The 17,477-nt window shown below is 50.8% G+C and overlaps 2 protein-coding genes across 5 annotated transcripts in view; one reads left to right on the forward strand and one right to left on the reverse strand.

Annotated features, from left to right (window-relative positions):
- TBC1D16 (TBC1 domain family member 16) overlaps window positions 1–6,676 on the reverse strand; it is a 29,981-nt gene extending 23,305 nt beyond the window's left edge. For 3 of the 4 annotated variants that reach the window (XM_014887521.2, XM_014887520.2, XM_014887518.2), the window contains exons 1-2: window positions 6,567–6,676; window positions 505–740 (exon numbers count right to left, since the gene is read on the reverse strand). In XM_014887521.2, the coding sequence (XP_014743007.1) occupies window positions 505–682 (178 nt within the window). In that variant the 5' untranslated portion in view covers window positions 683–740; window positions 6,567–6,676. Of the gene's footprint in view, window positions 1–504; window positions 741–2,670; window positions 2,687–6,566 lie in introns of those variants that run through there. The other variant, XM_088176391.1, reaches the window with a different exon arrangement.
- A 247-nt stretch (window positions 6,677–6,923) lies between these two features.
- CCDC40 (coiled-coil domain 40 molecular ruler complex subunit) lies at window positions 6,924–17,402 on the forward strand. The gene is made up of 18 exons (XM_014887439.2): window positions 6,924–6,981; window positions 7,814–7,904; window positions 8,035–8,198; window positions 8,685–8,768; window positions 8,851–9,070; window positions 9,456–9,613; window positions 10,428–10,550; window positions 10,928–11,049; window positions 11,774–12,017; window positions 12,120–12,302; window positions 13,161–13,406; window positions 13,943–14,156; window positions 14,655–14,824; window positions 14,947–15,038; window positions 15,347–15,467; window positions 16,111–16,299; window positions 16,490–16,648; window positions 17,025–17,402. Exons 1-18 carry the CDS (start codon window positions 6,964–6,966, stop codon window positions 17,268–17,270), a joined length of 2,844 nt encoding a protein of 947 aa, XP_014742925.2. The 5' UTR covers window positions 6,924–6,963; the 3' UTR covers window positions 17,271–17,402.
- Window positions 17,403–17,477: the final 75 nt, after the last annotated feature.

The raw sequence follows: 17,477 nt of genomic DNA on the forward strand, positions 1-17,477 counted from the left end.
AAGAGCCACAGGTCTTTGATGAGAACATGAAAGAACACAGGAACAGATGAGAATAAAAGGACAGAGTAGGATTTATTCTCATTTACTCCAGTGCAAGTAGCCACCTTCAGGCTTTTTGGATTTTTCCTTTTGCTGAGGCCACTCCAGCAGTGACAGCTACAAGAGGATATTTGGATTTCCTGAACAATCCCTGCACATGAACGAGCAACAGAAGTTACTGTCCTCACATGACAGCTTCTGACTGCACAAAAGGACTTACAAAACCAGGTAAATCCATGCTGGACCAGAAGAGAAAGAAAGGAGTAATACCACTAATCTTCCTACTAAAAAGAGAGCTGATGGATCAGCTTGTGGATGGCTTCCCTGAGTCTTCCACAAAACTGCCTTGCCCTGTCCCCACTGGCACTTCTTCATTTCTTAGAGCTCAAGATGTGGAACTTGATAGAAGCAACACCCAGGAGAGAGCAAAAGAGAGAATGGGCAGTGTCTGCAACACCCCCTCACCTGGGTGGTGCTCCCCAATGCCCTGCAGCAGCTCAGGGGGGTGCACACAGACATTGTTCTTGGAGTAGATGATCTCCCCATCGAGCACAGAGGAGGAACCACCACCACCACTGGGACTCAGGGTCAGGAGGTCGGACGCTTTGGAAGAGGCTCGACGGAGGAGTCGCCCCAGAGACATCGCCAGGAAAATGTTTCCATCATCTGTCAGCTCTAGTCAGGAGCCAAATTCAGAAGATCTGCCAAGAAGGAGGAAAAAATAGTGTGAGAACCAAAATAACGAGAGCACAGCACGTGCCACCCACTGTCTGGGGACAAGACTCCCATCAGTCCACACCTCAAGGGAGAGCCCACAGAAATGCTGTGCATCTGTAACATCACCCCCATGCTCCAAAGGTGCTCATGCACAGAATCCCAGGACATTTTTCTCTGCAGTGAAGAAACATGAAGGCAGCAAAGCCCCCCACGTTAACTGTGGAGAGGAGACAGAACAGCAACGCTGGGCACTGAAATCCCCCCAGAGGGAGCAGCTCAGTGTGTGGACCTGCCTGGTGTGTCACTGACCTGGGGATGCCACAGAGCCACAGCTCATCCAGAGGTTCCTTCAGCACAAAAATGACTGACACCACAGCACTGCACATGGGGCTGCTGCTCCAGCCACAGCACCTCCAAAAACAACATCAATCAAACCCACTTCATCTCGTACTTGCCATTTCTGTGTGTTTGAGGTTTTCGGGGTTGGGATTTTTTCTTTGAGGTTGTTTTTGGCTTTAGTTTGGGTTCTTTTGAGCAGTGATGGTTAAATAGAGCCATGCCAGAGATAAGGCTCAAAAGCCCCGTGTTCACCAGGGAAGGCAGAGCCTGGACACAGAGCATGGCACACCAACTCAAGGCAAACACTTCACCCATGCAGAGCTTCACAGAACTGTGGAGTACAACCTCCAGCTCACCCCTAAATAATCTCTGTGCTCAAATGAGATGTGCTGCTGGCTGGGGCTGATGATGAGGAGCTCTGCAGTGGACACAGAGGGGTCACCCATGCTATAAAGCATTCAGCAGATGGACCAGGACGTGCTGGAAGAGCAGGAGGGTCTCACATAAAGCAACCCCAGTGCAGAGCAGGCTCCCTGCAGCCATCCCCAGCTGGGAAGCACCAGAACCACAGCAGTTTCTGTTCTGCCAAAAACACAGCAGAAGAGGAAACTCCTACTTTTGTTCCTTTGTGTTTCCATGGCCCAGCTTGCTGTGACCAGGCCAGTGTGACCCAGCACACCCCACACACAGCCGTGCTCCCAGGCCTGGGGAGGGCTCAGCCCCACTGGGGACCAGTGCCACACTGGGCTGCAGGGCATTGCCACAAGAGCCAGAGAGGAAAATAAAACAGACAGGCCCTGGCCTGGGGCATCTTCTGAGGAAACACCTAAAGGCCTAAGCAAACACTGTCTAATGTTGAACAGCTCTGATTTCATTCATCTGGTTTGGATGGCAAATCCAGCCAGCCCAGGAGGGCAGAAATGGCAAAGGGGCATTTCCCAAAGGGCAGTGAGGGCTGCAGGGAAGGAAAATAGCTGTCCTGCCTCTGACATATTGGTACATGCACAGGACTGCAAATGAGACTGCCAAGCTGTTGACAGAGCCTTCATTAAAGGACAAACTATTGGCTTAAGTGGCAATCGCCACATTTGTCAGCTCGAATCACAGCAGAGGCACTTTCTGCATTCCAGCCTTTGCTGGGACTTGATGGAGAAGCCTCAACCCTGCTCTGTACCAGCAAGTGTTCAAAGTCCTGCACACTCCTGTCTCCTTCTAGCACCAGACACATGGATCCTCATGTCTCAGCCCCAAAAAACAAACACCAGTCGAGCTCTAAGCTCATTCTTGTCCACATTGCCAAAATCCACAGTTTCTGGGTCACACCTGGCAGAAAGCCATTTGCCTCAATCACATTTAAGGAGCAAATCACCTTTCCTCTCATTGCACCCTGCAAGAACAGACAGTAAATTCTGGTGCAACTTCTCCTTCCCCACACCGAGTTACAACATGCTGTTTCCAAACAGGGCCAGGGCAGTCAGGGGCAGTGATGTGGAGCCACCTGGCCAGAGACCTGGGCCCCCAGCACACCTGGGCAGGGTCACCTGTCAGCACAACACTGGCTACAGCAGCACAGACCTTCCTCCGTGTCAGCGACTTCCTCAGAACCCCAAAAATCAGCGGGTGGACAGGAGGGAGGAGGCACCAGCTGGCTGTGCTGCTTCCTCAGGAAACACAGGGACAGGAGCTGGAGAGGCACAGGACAAACAAGAGGTTGTGTGATGTCCTGCTGAGCTCTCTGGGTGCTCCCAGGAAGGCAGGGGAGGGTCAGGATGGCTCTGCCAACACAGGCACCACGTAATGAACTTTCACCAGGCACAGAAAGAACAAAGTGACAGCTAAAGATCAAAAGCTGCTCCCTGGAAAGGCAGAGGAATTTAAAGGGAAAGTTTGCTTTGATCCTGCAGAACACCTGTTGTTCAGCACTGCCTGCATGGGCAGGTGGACAGAGCTGCAGGTACACACAGGGCTGGGAAGAGGAAACCAGAAAAAAGACAAAAGGTTTGGAATAAGAAATTCACACTGTTGGACTTGTCTTGCAGAAGAGCTGCACATCAGAAATCAGAGACCACTGCAGTGCTGCAGACAGCAGCCAGACACACTGGGATATATAAATATCACCAGGAAACTCAATCCTTTCACTGTTCTCACAGGCCAGGGAATTCTTTGTAGCTTTGCTTGCAGGATTAATGAAAAACAGATGCAAGTCACAGGACAGATTCGGGGAGGGTGACAAGAGTTATCTGGGCCAGGGAAAGAGATTGCCAAGGGAAGACAGAAGTGAGGGAAATGTATTAAAATCTTCACACATGGGAACTGTCACGGCCAAAGGAAGGAAGAGTTGTCGGTGAAGGACAAAAGTTGTAAGGCAGTTAACTGTGGCAAGGAATACCTAATTTTGTCATTCCAGTAGCTGGGACAATGGTGCAGCACAACAGGGAACCTCAAGGGGCCATTTACATGGCTGGGGTTTCAAAGGCCACAGAAATAAACACCCAGTCAGCCCCAGTGGGGACCAGATGCTGGACTGCACCTCTGAAGGTCATCTGGTCTACTGATACAACCCCAAAAGCCCCTGAAATTCAGCTTGGGAAAGTGCTCCTCCTCCCTAAAAGACAGGAGTTCATACAACACGAAGCAGCAAATAACAGGGACCAAATCTGCAGGGTTTGCTCTATTCTCAGCCCTTTTCCATGTGGGACAACATCTGCACACACAATCCGTGGGGCTGGGGTCATGGGGAGAGGCAGGAACTGCCTCGGGAAAGCAGCAGGAACCATCCCACAGCTCAGGCAGCAGTAAATCAGCACCATTCAAAAAAACCCATTTTTCTTATTAATTTCATATTTATCTGCTGATCAGAAGGGATTCTTCTCAGTGTGGCAGAGCCAGCTCAGCTCTCCAGAAGCTGAAGCACTGCGTTAGCTGATAAGCTCTTGCTGAGTGCCAATATTTATTAAGCACACACACATTTTCTTCTCCCACACATCAACTGTTTCCACTAAAAATCTTCGCTCCAGCTCCTGTGTCTGTTCACACAGCCCTGGCTGCTCTCCCAGTCGGTGCCAGCACTTCTCAGCTTCATGAGTGAGAAAGTGCTGGGGAGCCAATTCCTGCAATCTCCCACAGAGCCAGTCCAGTTGCAGCCAGCAGCATCCAGACTGGCACTGGCTGCTCTCTCCTGCAGTGCTGCCCTTCCCTGCTCAGGAGCCATCCACAGGATCCTGTTTGCCTTGGCACACTGCACCTCACCTGGCACCTGCTGCTGCAGCCTCTGATGGCTGGAGATTCCTTCCTGTATCCCGGCCTGGGGGGATGTACTCTGGCACAGCTGGCACATCTGTGGGTCTGGGGGCACCGGGGGCAGCCCAGCCCCGAGCAGAGCCGGCAGCTCTCAGAGCTGAGCCCTCCCGTGCTCCTGCTCCCAGGGCACATTCACTGTGTGACACTTCCAGAGCTTTACAAGTCACATAAGCTGAGCTGCAGGGCTCTGTTAGTGAAATGTGAGACCTGCAGCGTGTCTGGGCACGGTGGAGAAACAGGAGCTGTCAAACAGCAGCACCACAGTTAAGCATGAAATATCTTAGGGAAGAAAAACGCAACAGGCTCGTTTTCTTTTTTGCCCTTAATAACTGGAATTTAATTTTATATATTTAAGGAGTGCACAGTTGCTGTGGTGGTGGGGCTCAGACACTGCACGGATTGCTGCCCCTTTCCCCTCCTGGGAACAGCAAATGCCGGGGTTGGAACTCTCAAGCACAGAACCACTGGAGTTCAGCAGCCTGGAGTCAGCACTCAGCTGCCTCCCAGTCCCCCGGAGGATCTGCTGTGCCACTCTCAGCTGGCCACTCACTTGATCTCTACTCCTCTACAAGCACATGAGAGCCCCTGTACCACCTTCCCTTTGTGTTACAATACCTCGACATTGGGAATCAAAAGAGAAAAGCTTTCCAAACTCCTCGCTACGCTGGAGCCAGTTGAAGATCCAGCCAAATCAAGGAGAAGCTTTTACCACGGGGAGCCACTCTGAAGTCATCCCATCTCATGGGGAGAATTATGTAGGTCACCAAAAAGTCTTTCATTGCTGCCCTGCTGGAGCAGCAGCTGCTCATGCAGTAAGAGCAAAGGGAAGGGAACAGCCAAAATCTCCACAGCTCCAAATGCAGTCGCTACAGCGGGACCATCTCAGCTGAGCAGGTAAAAAAGGTAAAAAAGGTAAAAAAAGGGCCAGCAGCCTGAATCCTGCAAGGCTGTGACTCAAGAGATGAAAAGGGAAAGGGAATGCCATGTCAGGGCTGGCTGCTCTCAGCCACACCTGCTCAGGCATCAGAAAGCAAACAAAAAGCAAACAAAATGCAAACAAAACTCACCCATCCCCAGCACCAAACTGACGGAGAGCACACGCTGTCACTGAGACACTGTGTGTGCCACACGTCCCTCCGTCCCTGATTTCCCAGCTTTTCATGTCACTGATCTGCACTGCTCGGGCCACAGGAAATGCTTTTATGACTTTTTATTTCCAACATCCTGTTGCTGTGTCCTGATAACACTCTCAGGACTCGATCCTCAAAAACCAGCAGCTCAAACCCCAGGAGTCTGGATCACAGCTCAGGGGATGAGCAAACTCTGCTCTCAGTATGACAGAGATCAGACCACACATCATCCCTGCCACTCGCACACCCTGGACTTTCATTTTTCTTCCTATTCCGAGTAGCAACTAAGAACAAAACACCTCTGCAAGAGAAGCTCCCAGCCGGAGATCCGAAAAGGAGATGTCCCAGAGGAGGCAGCCGAGTTATTTTACAGAGTGTCAGCACCCCACAAGCCCTGCCTGCAGCATCCCGAGGCTGCTCATCAAACCACTGCCCACGATCCTCCATCCACCTTCTCCACAGGTAACAGGGCTCAGGTGGATGCTGGGGTCACCTGGGAGAAGACCGGGTCCCCAAAAGGAAGGAAAACAGTGCACGGAGCCGCACCGAAATAACAGAACAGAAAGTTTAAGAACTATTTGAATTTCCATCCCCCGGCAGCATCCTGACCTCTGGGTACCATCCCGATCCCCGGTACCCTCCCGATCCCCGGTACCATCACGTTCTCCCGGGTACCATTCCGACCCCCGGTACCCTCCCGATCCCCGGTACCATCCCGTTCTCCCGGGTACCATTCCGACCCCCGGTACCCTCCCGATCCACGGTACCATCACGTTCTCCCGAATACCATTCCGAACTCCGGTACCATCCCGATCCTCGGTACCATCCCGTTCTCCCGGAGCTCCCGCCCGCTCCTGCCGCCCTCCGCAGGGCTCCAGCTTGGGAAGGGCGGACAAAGAGCGGGATCAAACCCGGACCTGCCCAGGTACCGGCAGGATCCCGGTGCCGGCTCCGGGGGTCCCGAGGGTCCCGGGGCAGCGATACAGGATCACTCGGCCCCCCACCCCCTGTCGCCCCCGGCCCGGCCCGGCCCCGCTTTACCGGCACAGACGAGCCTGGGGAAGCTCCCGGCGCTGCCCGGCCCGGGGCGGGCTCGGAGCCGCCGCCGCCGCCGCTCCCGGCCCTGCGCGGAGCCGCTGCCGCCGCCCGTGCGCTCCTCCCTGCCCGAGGGGCTGTGCCCGGCCGGCGGCCCCGCCCGTCCGCCCGGCCTGGGGCTGCCCAGCCAGAGGAGAGCGCAGCGGGACCCGCCCGGTGCCGGTGCCGGTACCGGGGTGCGCGGGCGGAACCGGGGCTGGCGGGGGACGGAGAGCGGCCCGAGCCCCCCCCCGCGAGCCGGGAATGGTGCGGGCTGAGCCCCCCGCCCCCCCCCGCGGGCCGCGGTGGTGCGGCCCGGGCGGTCACGTGAGCGGGTGTTGATGCGTTGCCTGGCAACGGGAACATGGCGGAGCCGCTGCGGGTGAGTCCGGACCGGGCTCCTACGGCCCGAACTGTGCCGGGGCCGTGCCGGGGCCGTGCCGTGCCGGGGCCGTGCCGTGCCGTGCCGTGCCGTGCCGTCCCGTCCCGTCCCGTCCCGGTTCCGTCCCGGTTCCGTCCCCTCCACCACGTCCCGCTACCTCCCGGTACCTCCCGGCTCCCCGGTGGGTGCCCCGTGCCCAGTCCCGCTCCTCACCCTCTTTAAAAAGAAAGCGAGAAAGAAGAAAGAGAATAATTTGGCTACGTGTCATGCTAGCTGGAAGAATTTCTTTAATAAGTCTGTAATGGCATTTTTTAAATAGATGCCAGCTAGAAGCACGAGAAACTGTAAGTGGTGTGATGCAGTTTTGTCAGGATCTTTATGATCTCAGTTCTTGCTAGGTGACTATTTTTTGCAAATGAGATTAAACTTCTAAATTAAACTTCTGTGCCCTGTGGCAAAAAAATACCACAGCATTAAAATTCAATGCAAATGGCAACATGCTACTCTGCTTTTCACCTGTGCTGTGTGCCAGGCCACGGGAGAATGGGAATGCCAATGGGGAGTCTGCTCCTCTGGGGGAGCAAACAGAGTCATTGTCCCTGCAGAGCTGTTCTGGGCTCTGCAGAAGTGGGACACTGTAATTATATTTGTCTCCGTGCTGGCTCTAGAGCCAGGCCCTTGTGTTGATCCTTTGTTTGCATTGTTCATGGCAAAAATGAGGAAAAATGTTTAGGGGTAAATAGATGGAAAAGGTGATATATTTTTCAGGAAAATTCACCTGATACTTTCCCAGATAATCCAGAATGTGACAAACGTTTGTCCTCCTGAACAGGGTGACATGGAGCAGCCACTTCCAGGTGGAGGAGTCCCTCCCTTTCCCTCGGGAGCACCTGCAGCAGAGCAGGACACAGGCACAAAGCCAGGTATCCCCCAGTCTCTCAAGCTCTGGTTTTCTCCCTTTCTGGTCATTGCTAATCCAGCCAGGGCACAATGCTATGAAATCTAATCCTATTGCTTTATCTTTTTCCTTTTTTGTGGTGGGGTGGGCTCCAGGGAGCAAAGGGCAACCAGGTTCTCACCATGCAGGACTGACCTTTGAACTCCCCAGTGATCATGGCAACCAAAGAGGGGAACAGCCAGCTGAGAAACATGAGAGAAGAAAAATTAGGGGGAAAAAAGCAGAAGAAACAGAACTGGTCATCTTGGACCCAGAACATGTGAGAAGTCTTCAAATCTTGCTGTTCTTTGCAGAGTTGGTGTTTGTGTTTCTCTGAAACGTGTGAGGTGAGCTGTAAGCAGTGGCTGTTCAGCTGCACGTGTGAAAATCAGTTTTGCCAGTGTTGACTGCTGACTGTGCCACTCAGTCCTGACCCCAGAGCTGCAGGCTCAGAAGTGAGCAATGCAGTGGGTAAATCTGATCCCTTCAGTGGCCCTGAAAGAGAAGTCCTTGAGTGAGTGGATGGTTCTCAGATGTAGCTCTTCTGGCATGGTTCTGATTTTCAAATATTCTCACTTTTTGGCATCAGCAAATACCCACTCTGTAACATCTCTCACTTGCTACAGTGAGAGTAGCTAAAATAACCCCACAACTGTTTGTGACAGAAATAGGATGTTTTATTGGGTGGGGGATGTAGCAGTGAGGCTTCTTCGTAATCTATTTACACAAGAATGTTAAAACTTATTAATACTGTCCTTCTTTACAGCCTCTGATGACAAGATTCCAGGCTGCCCTGAAGAATTACCTCACCAAGCAGATAGAACAAGTGAACCTAGACCTCCATGAGCTGGTACACTGCCCCTCCTCTGCCTTCCCACAGCCCCTCCTGTCCCAGCTGCTGGGACACATCTCCTTCCCTCTCGTGTCTGCAGAGGACAGCAAAGAAGAGCAGTGAAGCACAGAGAGAAGAGCTCGGGGTGACCCTCTATGGGGCCCAGCAGCAGCTGGGGCAGCTGGAGGTGGAGCTGGAGAAGAGCCAGGAGCGCTGCTCGCAGGCGGCCGCAGCGCGGCGGCAGCTGGAGGAGGAGCTGCAGAGCCTCAGGGCTGCTCACAGGGAAACGTGTCACTGCACAGAGCAGGAACGCAGGAAAGGTGACCCAGGCAGCCCCGGCAATGCTTCCCAGTTGTAGGGATGTGTGGAGAAATGAATTGGGATTTAAGTCAAGCACTGGGTTGAAAAATACAGCAAAATAATTAATCAGGAATAATGCGCTCATTGAGAAGTTTCACAGATACTCCTGGAATTCTGTGAGCTGGGAATCCAGGAATTACTTGCCTGGATGTTTAGCTTGGCTTGTGGAGCTGTGTTCCAAGCTGATGTAAATATGTGTGCTGGGGAGGGCTGGTTTAGCTGATTTGTGAGAGCTGATTTAGCTGGTTTAGCTGATGTGTCTGTATTTGTTTCTCTTTTATCTCTGCTTAAGGAGTGCCCCACAAACAAACTTCTCTGTAACTATTTTGCCTCTTGTCCCCCCAGTTTCTGCAATGCAGACCCAGATTGAAAACCTGGCCTTGGAGCTCTTCTATGTGCAGAACATGGACCAGGAGATGCATCACAGGGTTTTACTGATGAAACAGTCAGCAAAGAGGGCTGAGGCAGAGAGGATCCAGGCTGAGGTGGAAAAGAAAAAACAGGTACCAAGAAAAACTGCCTTTGAAATAAATAAATGCAGGTGCCAGCAGTCATTCTTGGAGGACGTGCCCCCTTGTCAAGAGGAAGATTGATTCATGGAAGATGAGTGGGGACATTATTCTCAAATAATTGAAAAAAATTAAATCCAGAAGCTTTTCTGAAAAGAAGCAGCCCTGCCTATCCCCAGACAGCAACATGCACTGCACAGAGGGTTTGCAAGCCTTAGAACAGTAAATCACTCTTCACTCAAGGACAGGAGGTGTGGGGGGAAGGAGGATATTTAATGAAGAAATATCATGTGTACAGGTCTTGAGAATAATTCTGAATTGCAGCGAATTTCGCAATGGAAAGAGAACTTTGGGAATGAGCAGGGCCGGTCGGTGCTGGAGCTCCCTCTGCTGCCTTCCAGCTCACAGTCCAGGGGTGCTGCTCGTTCAGAATGCCCTGCAAACTGCTGAAATACAGTGGTTTGGGAGGGTTTTAACAAAAGAGTTTCAAACATACATTATTACCATTCCCAGTAGCTGGACAGTGGCCTCGGTGCTGACAGGAGGGAATGTGGCTTCAGAGCTGACCTATCCACTTACTGCTGCAACTGGAATAATAAACAGTCAGCAGAGGTTTCATTCTCCTGCAACTCATCCCTGCTGCAGTCATGAGCCATTTGTGCATCAATGGGAAAGTTTCAGTAGGACTCAAATCCCATGCAGTTGCCAGTTTTAATTCCTTTTTAGCTGCTGTTATTCTTGCAGGATACAGTTGGTTTAGACTGGGATTCCATGACTCACCCTGGACTGTTTGGCTCTGGCTCTGTAGGATCTTCTCCTGGACCAGTTTACAAGGAGAGTCTACCAGCTCCAGGAACAAATTGCTCTGTTTGAAGCTCAGCTGGTGGCCCAGGCAGAGGACACAAAAGTGACCCGGCAGGCAGTCAGTGAGGTAGGAGGGGATTGTCCCTTGTGGTTAATATTTCCCTCTGGCAGGGCTGACCCCTTTGGCCCGTGCTCACGTGGTGTGCACAATGTGGGACAGAGTTTCACAGTTTGTTCCTGTTTGGAAGAATGAGGACTTTTTTTTTCTTTTCCTTTGTCCTTAAGAAGTGCCTGTAAATCACTTCCTTCTGCCCTTCTCAGCAGTTTTTTCTTGCAGACCTGTGCTCTGTGGGCTGCTGAGTGAGGAATGAACCAGCCACGGAGTTGAAGCTGATTCTGCTCAGCACATTATGACCAAGAAAAGAAAAAAATTGTATTGTAACACGAATTTGTTTATTCAACACGGTGTAGATTCATCCTGTTTGCCATCTCTCTGTACCCCAGGCTGGTCTGGAGGTGCAGGCTATTAATGTGGAGAAAAAGAGGCTGATAGAGCACTGGAACAGCAGCTTGGCTGGAATGAAGCAGAGGGATGAGGCCTATGTTGTCACTCAGGAGCTGCTGAGGTATGGTCTGAAACCAGACCCTGAGGACACCTCAGGTTTGGGCAGGAGGGATTCTAGAAGGAGATTCCAGTGTGTCTCCTGTGGGGTTTAGCACTGTGGCCAGGGTGTGTCAGGCAGAACAAGTTCCCTGCTCTAAAGTACATAACAGATGTAAAGGATAAGAAGCACATTTCTTTGTTGCTGTTTTCTTTATCCTAACCACATCTCTTCCTTGGAATGTGGGGAGTTCTTGAAGCTGTTTGAGTTTTTACGATTGTATTTTATTCCTTTAAAAGAGTTCTCTTGCCTTTGCAACATTTCTTACTCCAAAGAGCTGGATGTCAGGAAGGGCTTATCTCTCATTATCAGGGTTTTGTGAGGCCTTTGGAAATGTTCAGGAAAACCTTCCTGTTATTGCCAGAAGAAGCACTTATTTGCTCACGAGCCTTAAAGTTTGACTGACTCTCTGAGAACAATCTGCTTTTATATGGTGACATCGTGGTCAGAATGGGGGCTGGGACAGTACTGAAAGAAGGAATCAGTTTTTCTACACACATTTACTTTTAAGTCTTAATATCTCCATCCATTTCCTGCTGACTCTGCACTGTCACAGCAGCTGAGCCCTCACAAACATCTTCCTTCTTGGGCAGTTGTTGCTGCAATAATGTGTTTGAAAAGAGGAATTTGTGGGTGGCTGTTCAGCACCAATCCCTGCGATGATTTTCCATCCTCTTTGCCCCTCCAGCAACTACAGACGTGACCTCAAGTCCCTGGAAGGGGACATCCATGGCTGTGGGAAGTCCATCAGGAAAGAGGAGGAGAAGAATGAGAGCCTTGTCAGCCTCCTGAACCGGTCCCAGAACGATGCCAGTGTGACAAGGAAACTGATTGCCCAGTGCCTGCTGGAGCAGGAGGCCCTGCAGGCACAGACTGGCACCTACACTCGTGTTCTCCATGAGACAGAGCAGGCCCTCAGCAGGACCAAGATGGTGAGCAGAGTCCATGGAACAGGAATCCTTTTGAATCCTTGAATTGAATACCCTTCCCCAAACAGCTGGAGTGATCCTGTCTCTTGTCTTCCAACCTTTTAGGACCAGGCTGCTCACCTGAATGAATTGCTGTCCATCAGCAAGGGTATAGAGAAGGGAACTTATGCCAAAGAGCAGCTAGAGAGTGAAATCATGGCAAAGCTTCAGGACCAGAGGATATCCAGCAAAGCTGCAAAGCACTTCTCCCAGCTGGCTGAAAAACTTCGGAACAGAAAAAGTGACCTGGTATGGAAACCCCCCTTGGGAGGGCAGGGAGGAAGCCACTGCAGCAGGGGTCCCAGCAGGGTTTGTCAGTGACTTTGTGCTGGTTTCAGGTCTGCACTGAAGCTCTGCTGAGTTTGCCTCTCCAGTCTGGCTCTCCCTGTGATCCTATTGCAGGATTCTGGTGTATGTGAGAGAGCTTGGCCAAAAAGGCCTGACACAAAACTCACTGTCCTTTACTTAAAAAAATGAGGCAGCATGATGAATCCTGGGAGTATTTACTATAAAGTATTAGCATTTCTTATGCACTAAAGAAAAACAATTTTAACTAATTTTTGTTTCTATAATTCATCATGGAATGGGATGCAGGCAGCTCTCAGTTCTGAGGAACGTCCAAGGAAAGTCCAGCCTGACCCACAGCTCTTTAATCCATGATAAGTTGCTCTCTCTGGGAGTCTATAACTGGATCACTGAGAAGGATTAGAAAACTCAGCCCAGCACTCCTCACACCAAGTCTCTGCTGGTGAGGGTGTGCCAGGTGTGCCAGAGAAGGGACAATTCAGTGATGTCCTGGTTCTGGTGGCAGGGAACTGGAGACAGCTGGGCAAGGGTCATTGCAGAAGGGGTGAGTGAGGTCTCTTAAAGGTTTTTGGAAGGTTTATGCTCCTTAATGCTTTCCAACAGCTGTATGGGAGAGGTAGATATTGTATTACCTGTCAGTTGATGGAGATGCAAAGCTAGAGGGTAAGTAACTTATGGCTTGTAGTGCAGACCTGGGAGTAGAATCTCAGTCCCCTGACTCCTGTGCTGGGACAAGTGGCATTACAACTCAACAAGGGGCTGTTGGGGACAGTGATGTGTTTTCTCTCTTGATATTCCCAGGAGCTGCATTTTTACAAGGTTGAGAACGATGTGGCCCAGATTATTCTGAATGCAACTAATACCAGCTGCAGGGTGGCAGTTCACCAAAAAACACTCTGTGAGGTGGACAAGGAAATAAAAAACGTGAATGAACTGATCGCCTGCCAGGAAAATGAGATTGCAAAGTCCAGGCTCCTGACTGACAGGAAGGGAGGCATCATCTGCCTGTTCAACAAGAAGCTGGAGATACTTCTTGCTCAGCAAGGGGTAGGTACTTTTGTGTTTCAGTCTCTATTTTATTCTTTGTGAAGATGCACCTGATCAATGTAACTGTGTTAAGTGTTGGTAGTTCAAACTTTCAGGCATCAGCACTGTGATTTAAAAGCTGCATTGGTTAATGCAGGTGTTTATGTTTATCAGTTCATAATGCAGTGAAGGGAATTGTGAAATGAGGGTGTGCCTGGCACAGATCCCTGCAGGGACTTGCCTGCACCTGATGAAAATGTCAAATGGCATCAATGAGTAAATACGATCTTGTTAGAAAAATCTGCAAACAGTGAGGAGGGGAGAATGGGGCAGGCAGGGAGATTTCAGTCATCTGAGGGTTGGCCCTGTTGGGATGATTCCCAAATCTGTCCCTGGCAGTGTCAGACCTTATGGATACCCTTGGGGATATGAGTTCTAGAAATGAGAACTAGAAATGAGTTCTAGAGCACATCCTCTGCAAACCTTGGAGTGTCCAGGTGCTGTAAACAGCCCAGGCAGCTTTTGCCTGATTTATCCCAAACTTTGCTTTTGCACAGGGGCAAGAACTGGGACCACTGGAAATTGAGATCAGCCAGCTGAACAAGCAGATAGAAGATTGCAATTCCGAGGCAATGACGCTGCAGAAGTACTGGCTCAATGAGCAGAAGGAGCTGATCAAGCTGACCCAGGAGAGGGAGGAACAAAAAACCTCCCTGGACTCGTTCCAGAAGCAGATCATCATCATGCAGCAGAGGAAACTGCGCGTTGAAAGTTCGTCATTCCCTGACCCTTCCTTAAAATCTCCCTCTGTGAAGGGAGGGAAAAGGGAGTGGAGGGTTCCAGATGGGAAAAGCTGGACCTACCCCAAAGAGTGCTCCTGGCTGTGTGTGGGCAGGAATGGCAGCAGCCCAGGCACTCCTGCTCATTGCACATCATTATTCCTACAAGGATTGATCCCACTGTCCTGACAGTCGGACCCTAAGTGACAATGTCACCTGGTACACTTGTTAAATAAAGTTTGCAAGTAATGGGTAGCTAAATGTCCCCAGAAATGACTGCACTTTCCTTGGCCAAACCCAACTTTTTTCCACATAAGTCTCTTTCAAAACCTTTTTTTTTGTTTTTGAGCTTGTGGAAAATTATTTTGGCTGGACATGTGGGACGGGGTGGCTCTGCCTGAGGTATTGCCAGCTCTGATAGCCACACACCTTGTCTGTGTTCAACCCAGTTCTCAGGGGAATTCTAAGGCTTTTTTTTGTTCACCCATAGATGAAATTCAGCAGGAAATAAAGGAACAGAAGGATGTGGAACGGCACATGAAGAACATGTCAAATGACTTGATAAAGTTGAACATGTTGATCAACAAGAACAAGAGCAGCGTTGAGGAGCTGAAAAATGGCAAAATTGTCACAGAGAATGAGTTTGTGCAGTCTCTCAAGGTACTGAGGCACCTGGCACCTCATTCCCAGGTGTCAGCCTCCTGTGCAGATCAGAGGCAAACAGTGATCCTGGAAAACCTCAGCCTGACAACACTGTACTGTTTTGTTCTTCCCAAATCTAGGCAGCAGAAAAAGAAGCCGTGGAGATGCACGAGAGGCACAGTCAACTGGCTGAGGAGAAGGAAAGGCTCCTGAACAGCCTGGTAGAAGCAGAGTAGGTACCAGAATGCCACAGTCCTGTGTGACTGTGTCCTTGTTCCTGTTCTCCTCCAGTCACCAAACCTTGCACCAGCAAATGTGCTTCTGGCCTTCCTGGAGAAGGGGATGAATGTTTGAAACACAGAAACTGAAAGTGTTTCAGCAGCTCTGGAACCAGCAGGAGCTGGGAGGGTGTTGGCTGAAACAATTCCAGCATGTGTGAGCTGGGAAGACTCTGCCAGTAATGGCAGTGAGTGTGCTGCACTGGGCAGGTAATTGGGGCTCTAGCTTTCTACTTCCTTCCTTCCCCTTTCTTCTCTGAAGGCATCAGATCCTGCTGTGGGAGAAAAAGATCCAGCTGGCAAAAGAGATGCGGGAAGCAACAGATGCTCTGGTAGAACAAGGCGAAATCCATGACATGAAAGCAGAGATTCGGAGGATGCAAGTAAGGCACTGGGAAAGGGGGCTGAGGAGGGGAAGCCACCCAAGGTACTCAGCCCTGGAGCGGCTGAAATGCGAGGCAGGAGATGAGAAACAGGCTGGACAAGTGGATCTTCAGGGCCTGGGGTGGGACTCTAAACCCCACACAGCTCTGACTGCACCAAGCACATCCAGCCCACACATCCTGCATTCCCCTGCCAGCCTCAGCAGAATCTGGATACTCCCAGGGAATCTATTTAAATTGCAGTATGTCTGCCACCTGATTCTGTGACCCTGATATATACACAGTGTTGATTACTAAATATTGCATCACTTTAATCACTGGTTCAGGGAAGTGTTCCCTCTCCTGCCACAGCAGCTTACCCCCTTCATTCTCAGGATGCTTCTGCTTTTCTGCTTCTGCTCTTGCTAATGAGGTTCAGACTAACATTCTGAATATTGGTGTAGACAAGTCAATAACCCAGCCTCTGCCTTCCAGACCCACACACAGCAAACCAGGTTTGCACTTGGACCAAATCTGGCTTGCAGGCTCTCGTGTCACATGGATCTGGTTTATGCTGGTGGGATGTGCCACCCAAACAGCTTCCCTTGGTGCTGATGATAAACATTTGGTGTTCTGAGGCTGGTTTGTGTTTGGCACACGGCAGGTCCGCTATGGGCAGCTGCTGAAGCAGCAGGAGATGTTGATGCGGGCCATGGAGGCGTGTGTTTCTCACAGGGAGACCATAACAAATCGGGCAGAGGCTCAGAGCAAATTAGATAAGAAACACAGCACCAAGAACGACTTCCAAAGCAGGAAACAGGAGCTGAAGAAGAAGATGAGGGAAACCCAGGAGGTGAGCAAGGAAAGTGGGGCTGCAGGAGCTCACACAGCTGGGGTTGGCCTTGTGGTGAGAACAGCAGTGTCCGTGCACAGGGCCAGGCTTTGAAAATCATTCATTGAAAATCCCCCAAAGGGAGGATGGTCAGGAATGCAACTGAACTAGAGAAGTGAATTTTGCCATTTCCTTCTCTTCCATTTACTAGAACATTTATGAATGCAACCAAACCATACAGGAGCTGGAGACCATCCAAGAGTCCTTCAGAGACACCTTTTCAGAAAAGAAGCAGGAATTGTGCCAGCTCCAGGCTGAGACAGACAGCCTCAGCTTGGACATGGAATGTCTTCAGAATGAGAAACGATGGGTGAGCACATCCACCCTTCCAGCATGTGAGCCAGACAGAGCCTGCTGCTTCCTCTGCTGCCAGCTCTGGCCTGAACTGAGTGTGCTCAGTGTGGTGTTACAGCAACTCATTAACTGAGCACGTCAAGAGCCAACTTGCTATATTGAAACACTGTCCTGGCAAGGGTTGTCTTATGTATGTGGGGATTTCTCTGATTTATGGAATTCTGTGACGTCTGTAGCCCTCCAGCACCCGGGCTGGGGGTGCTGTTTGCTTGTTATGGTGGGCAATTCACAGCACTGTCCTTCCTTGTCCAACGTGATGGTCACAGCACCTGACCAAGTCCCACCCATGCTTTTCCTGCTGTCACAGCCCCTTCTCTTTTTGCTTTGCTCAGAACCTGTTGGAGCTTGTGGCCCACCAGGCGCACCAGAAAAAGCTGCAGGCACTGAGGGATGGGAAGTACAAGGCCCTGTGCCACACTGAAGAGGCCTGCACGAACCAGCAGGAGAAACTGCAGGGTCGGCTGCAGAGCATTAACACCATCGTGCAGCAGATCCAGGAGGAACAGCCCCAGCACCAAAGGGCCCTGCAGTGGCTCAGTCACTGCTTGGCATCCAAGCTCGGGTCGCAGAAAGCCTGACAGAAACACAGAAAACACATGTAGACTCTTTTATAGTTTTTCCACAGGCTCTAGACTTTGTAAATAAATAAAGACAAAAACCAAAAACAACCAACCAAAAAAAACCCAAGCAGGTGTGGGGTATAATATTTACTTTGCCGGGTATGTTTATTTAAGACGCACCATTGTAATTCCCTCGGTACGTTTCTGTTTACGTTTCACTTTCGC

This window comes from Sturnus vulgaris, chromosome 20, assembly GCF_052056855.1.
Source record: "Sturnus vulgaris isolate bStuVul1 chromosome 20, bStuVul1.hap1, whole genome shotgun sequence".
In the NCBI taxonomy this organism is placed as follows: Eukaryota; Metazoa; Chordata; class Aves; order Passeriformes; family Sturnidae; genus Sturnus; species Sturnus vulgaris.

Excerpts from the sequence above, each read along its gene's own strand:
- CCDC40 (XM_014887439.2), top strand. Across the intron at positions 8,769-8,850 it reads ACCTAGACCTCCATGAGCTG|AGGACAGCAAAGAAGAGCAG; the intron begins GTACACTGCCCC and ends TCGTGTCTGCAG. Across the intron at positions 16,649-17,024 it reads TTCAGAATGAGAAACGATGG|AACCTGTTGGAGCTTGTGGC; the intron begins GTGAGCACATCC and ends TGCTTTGCTCAG.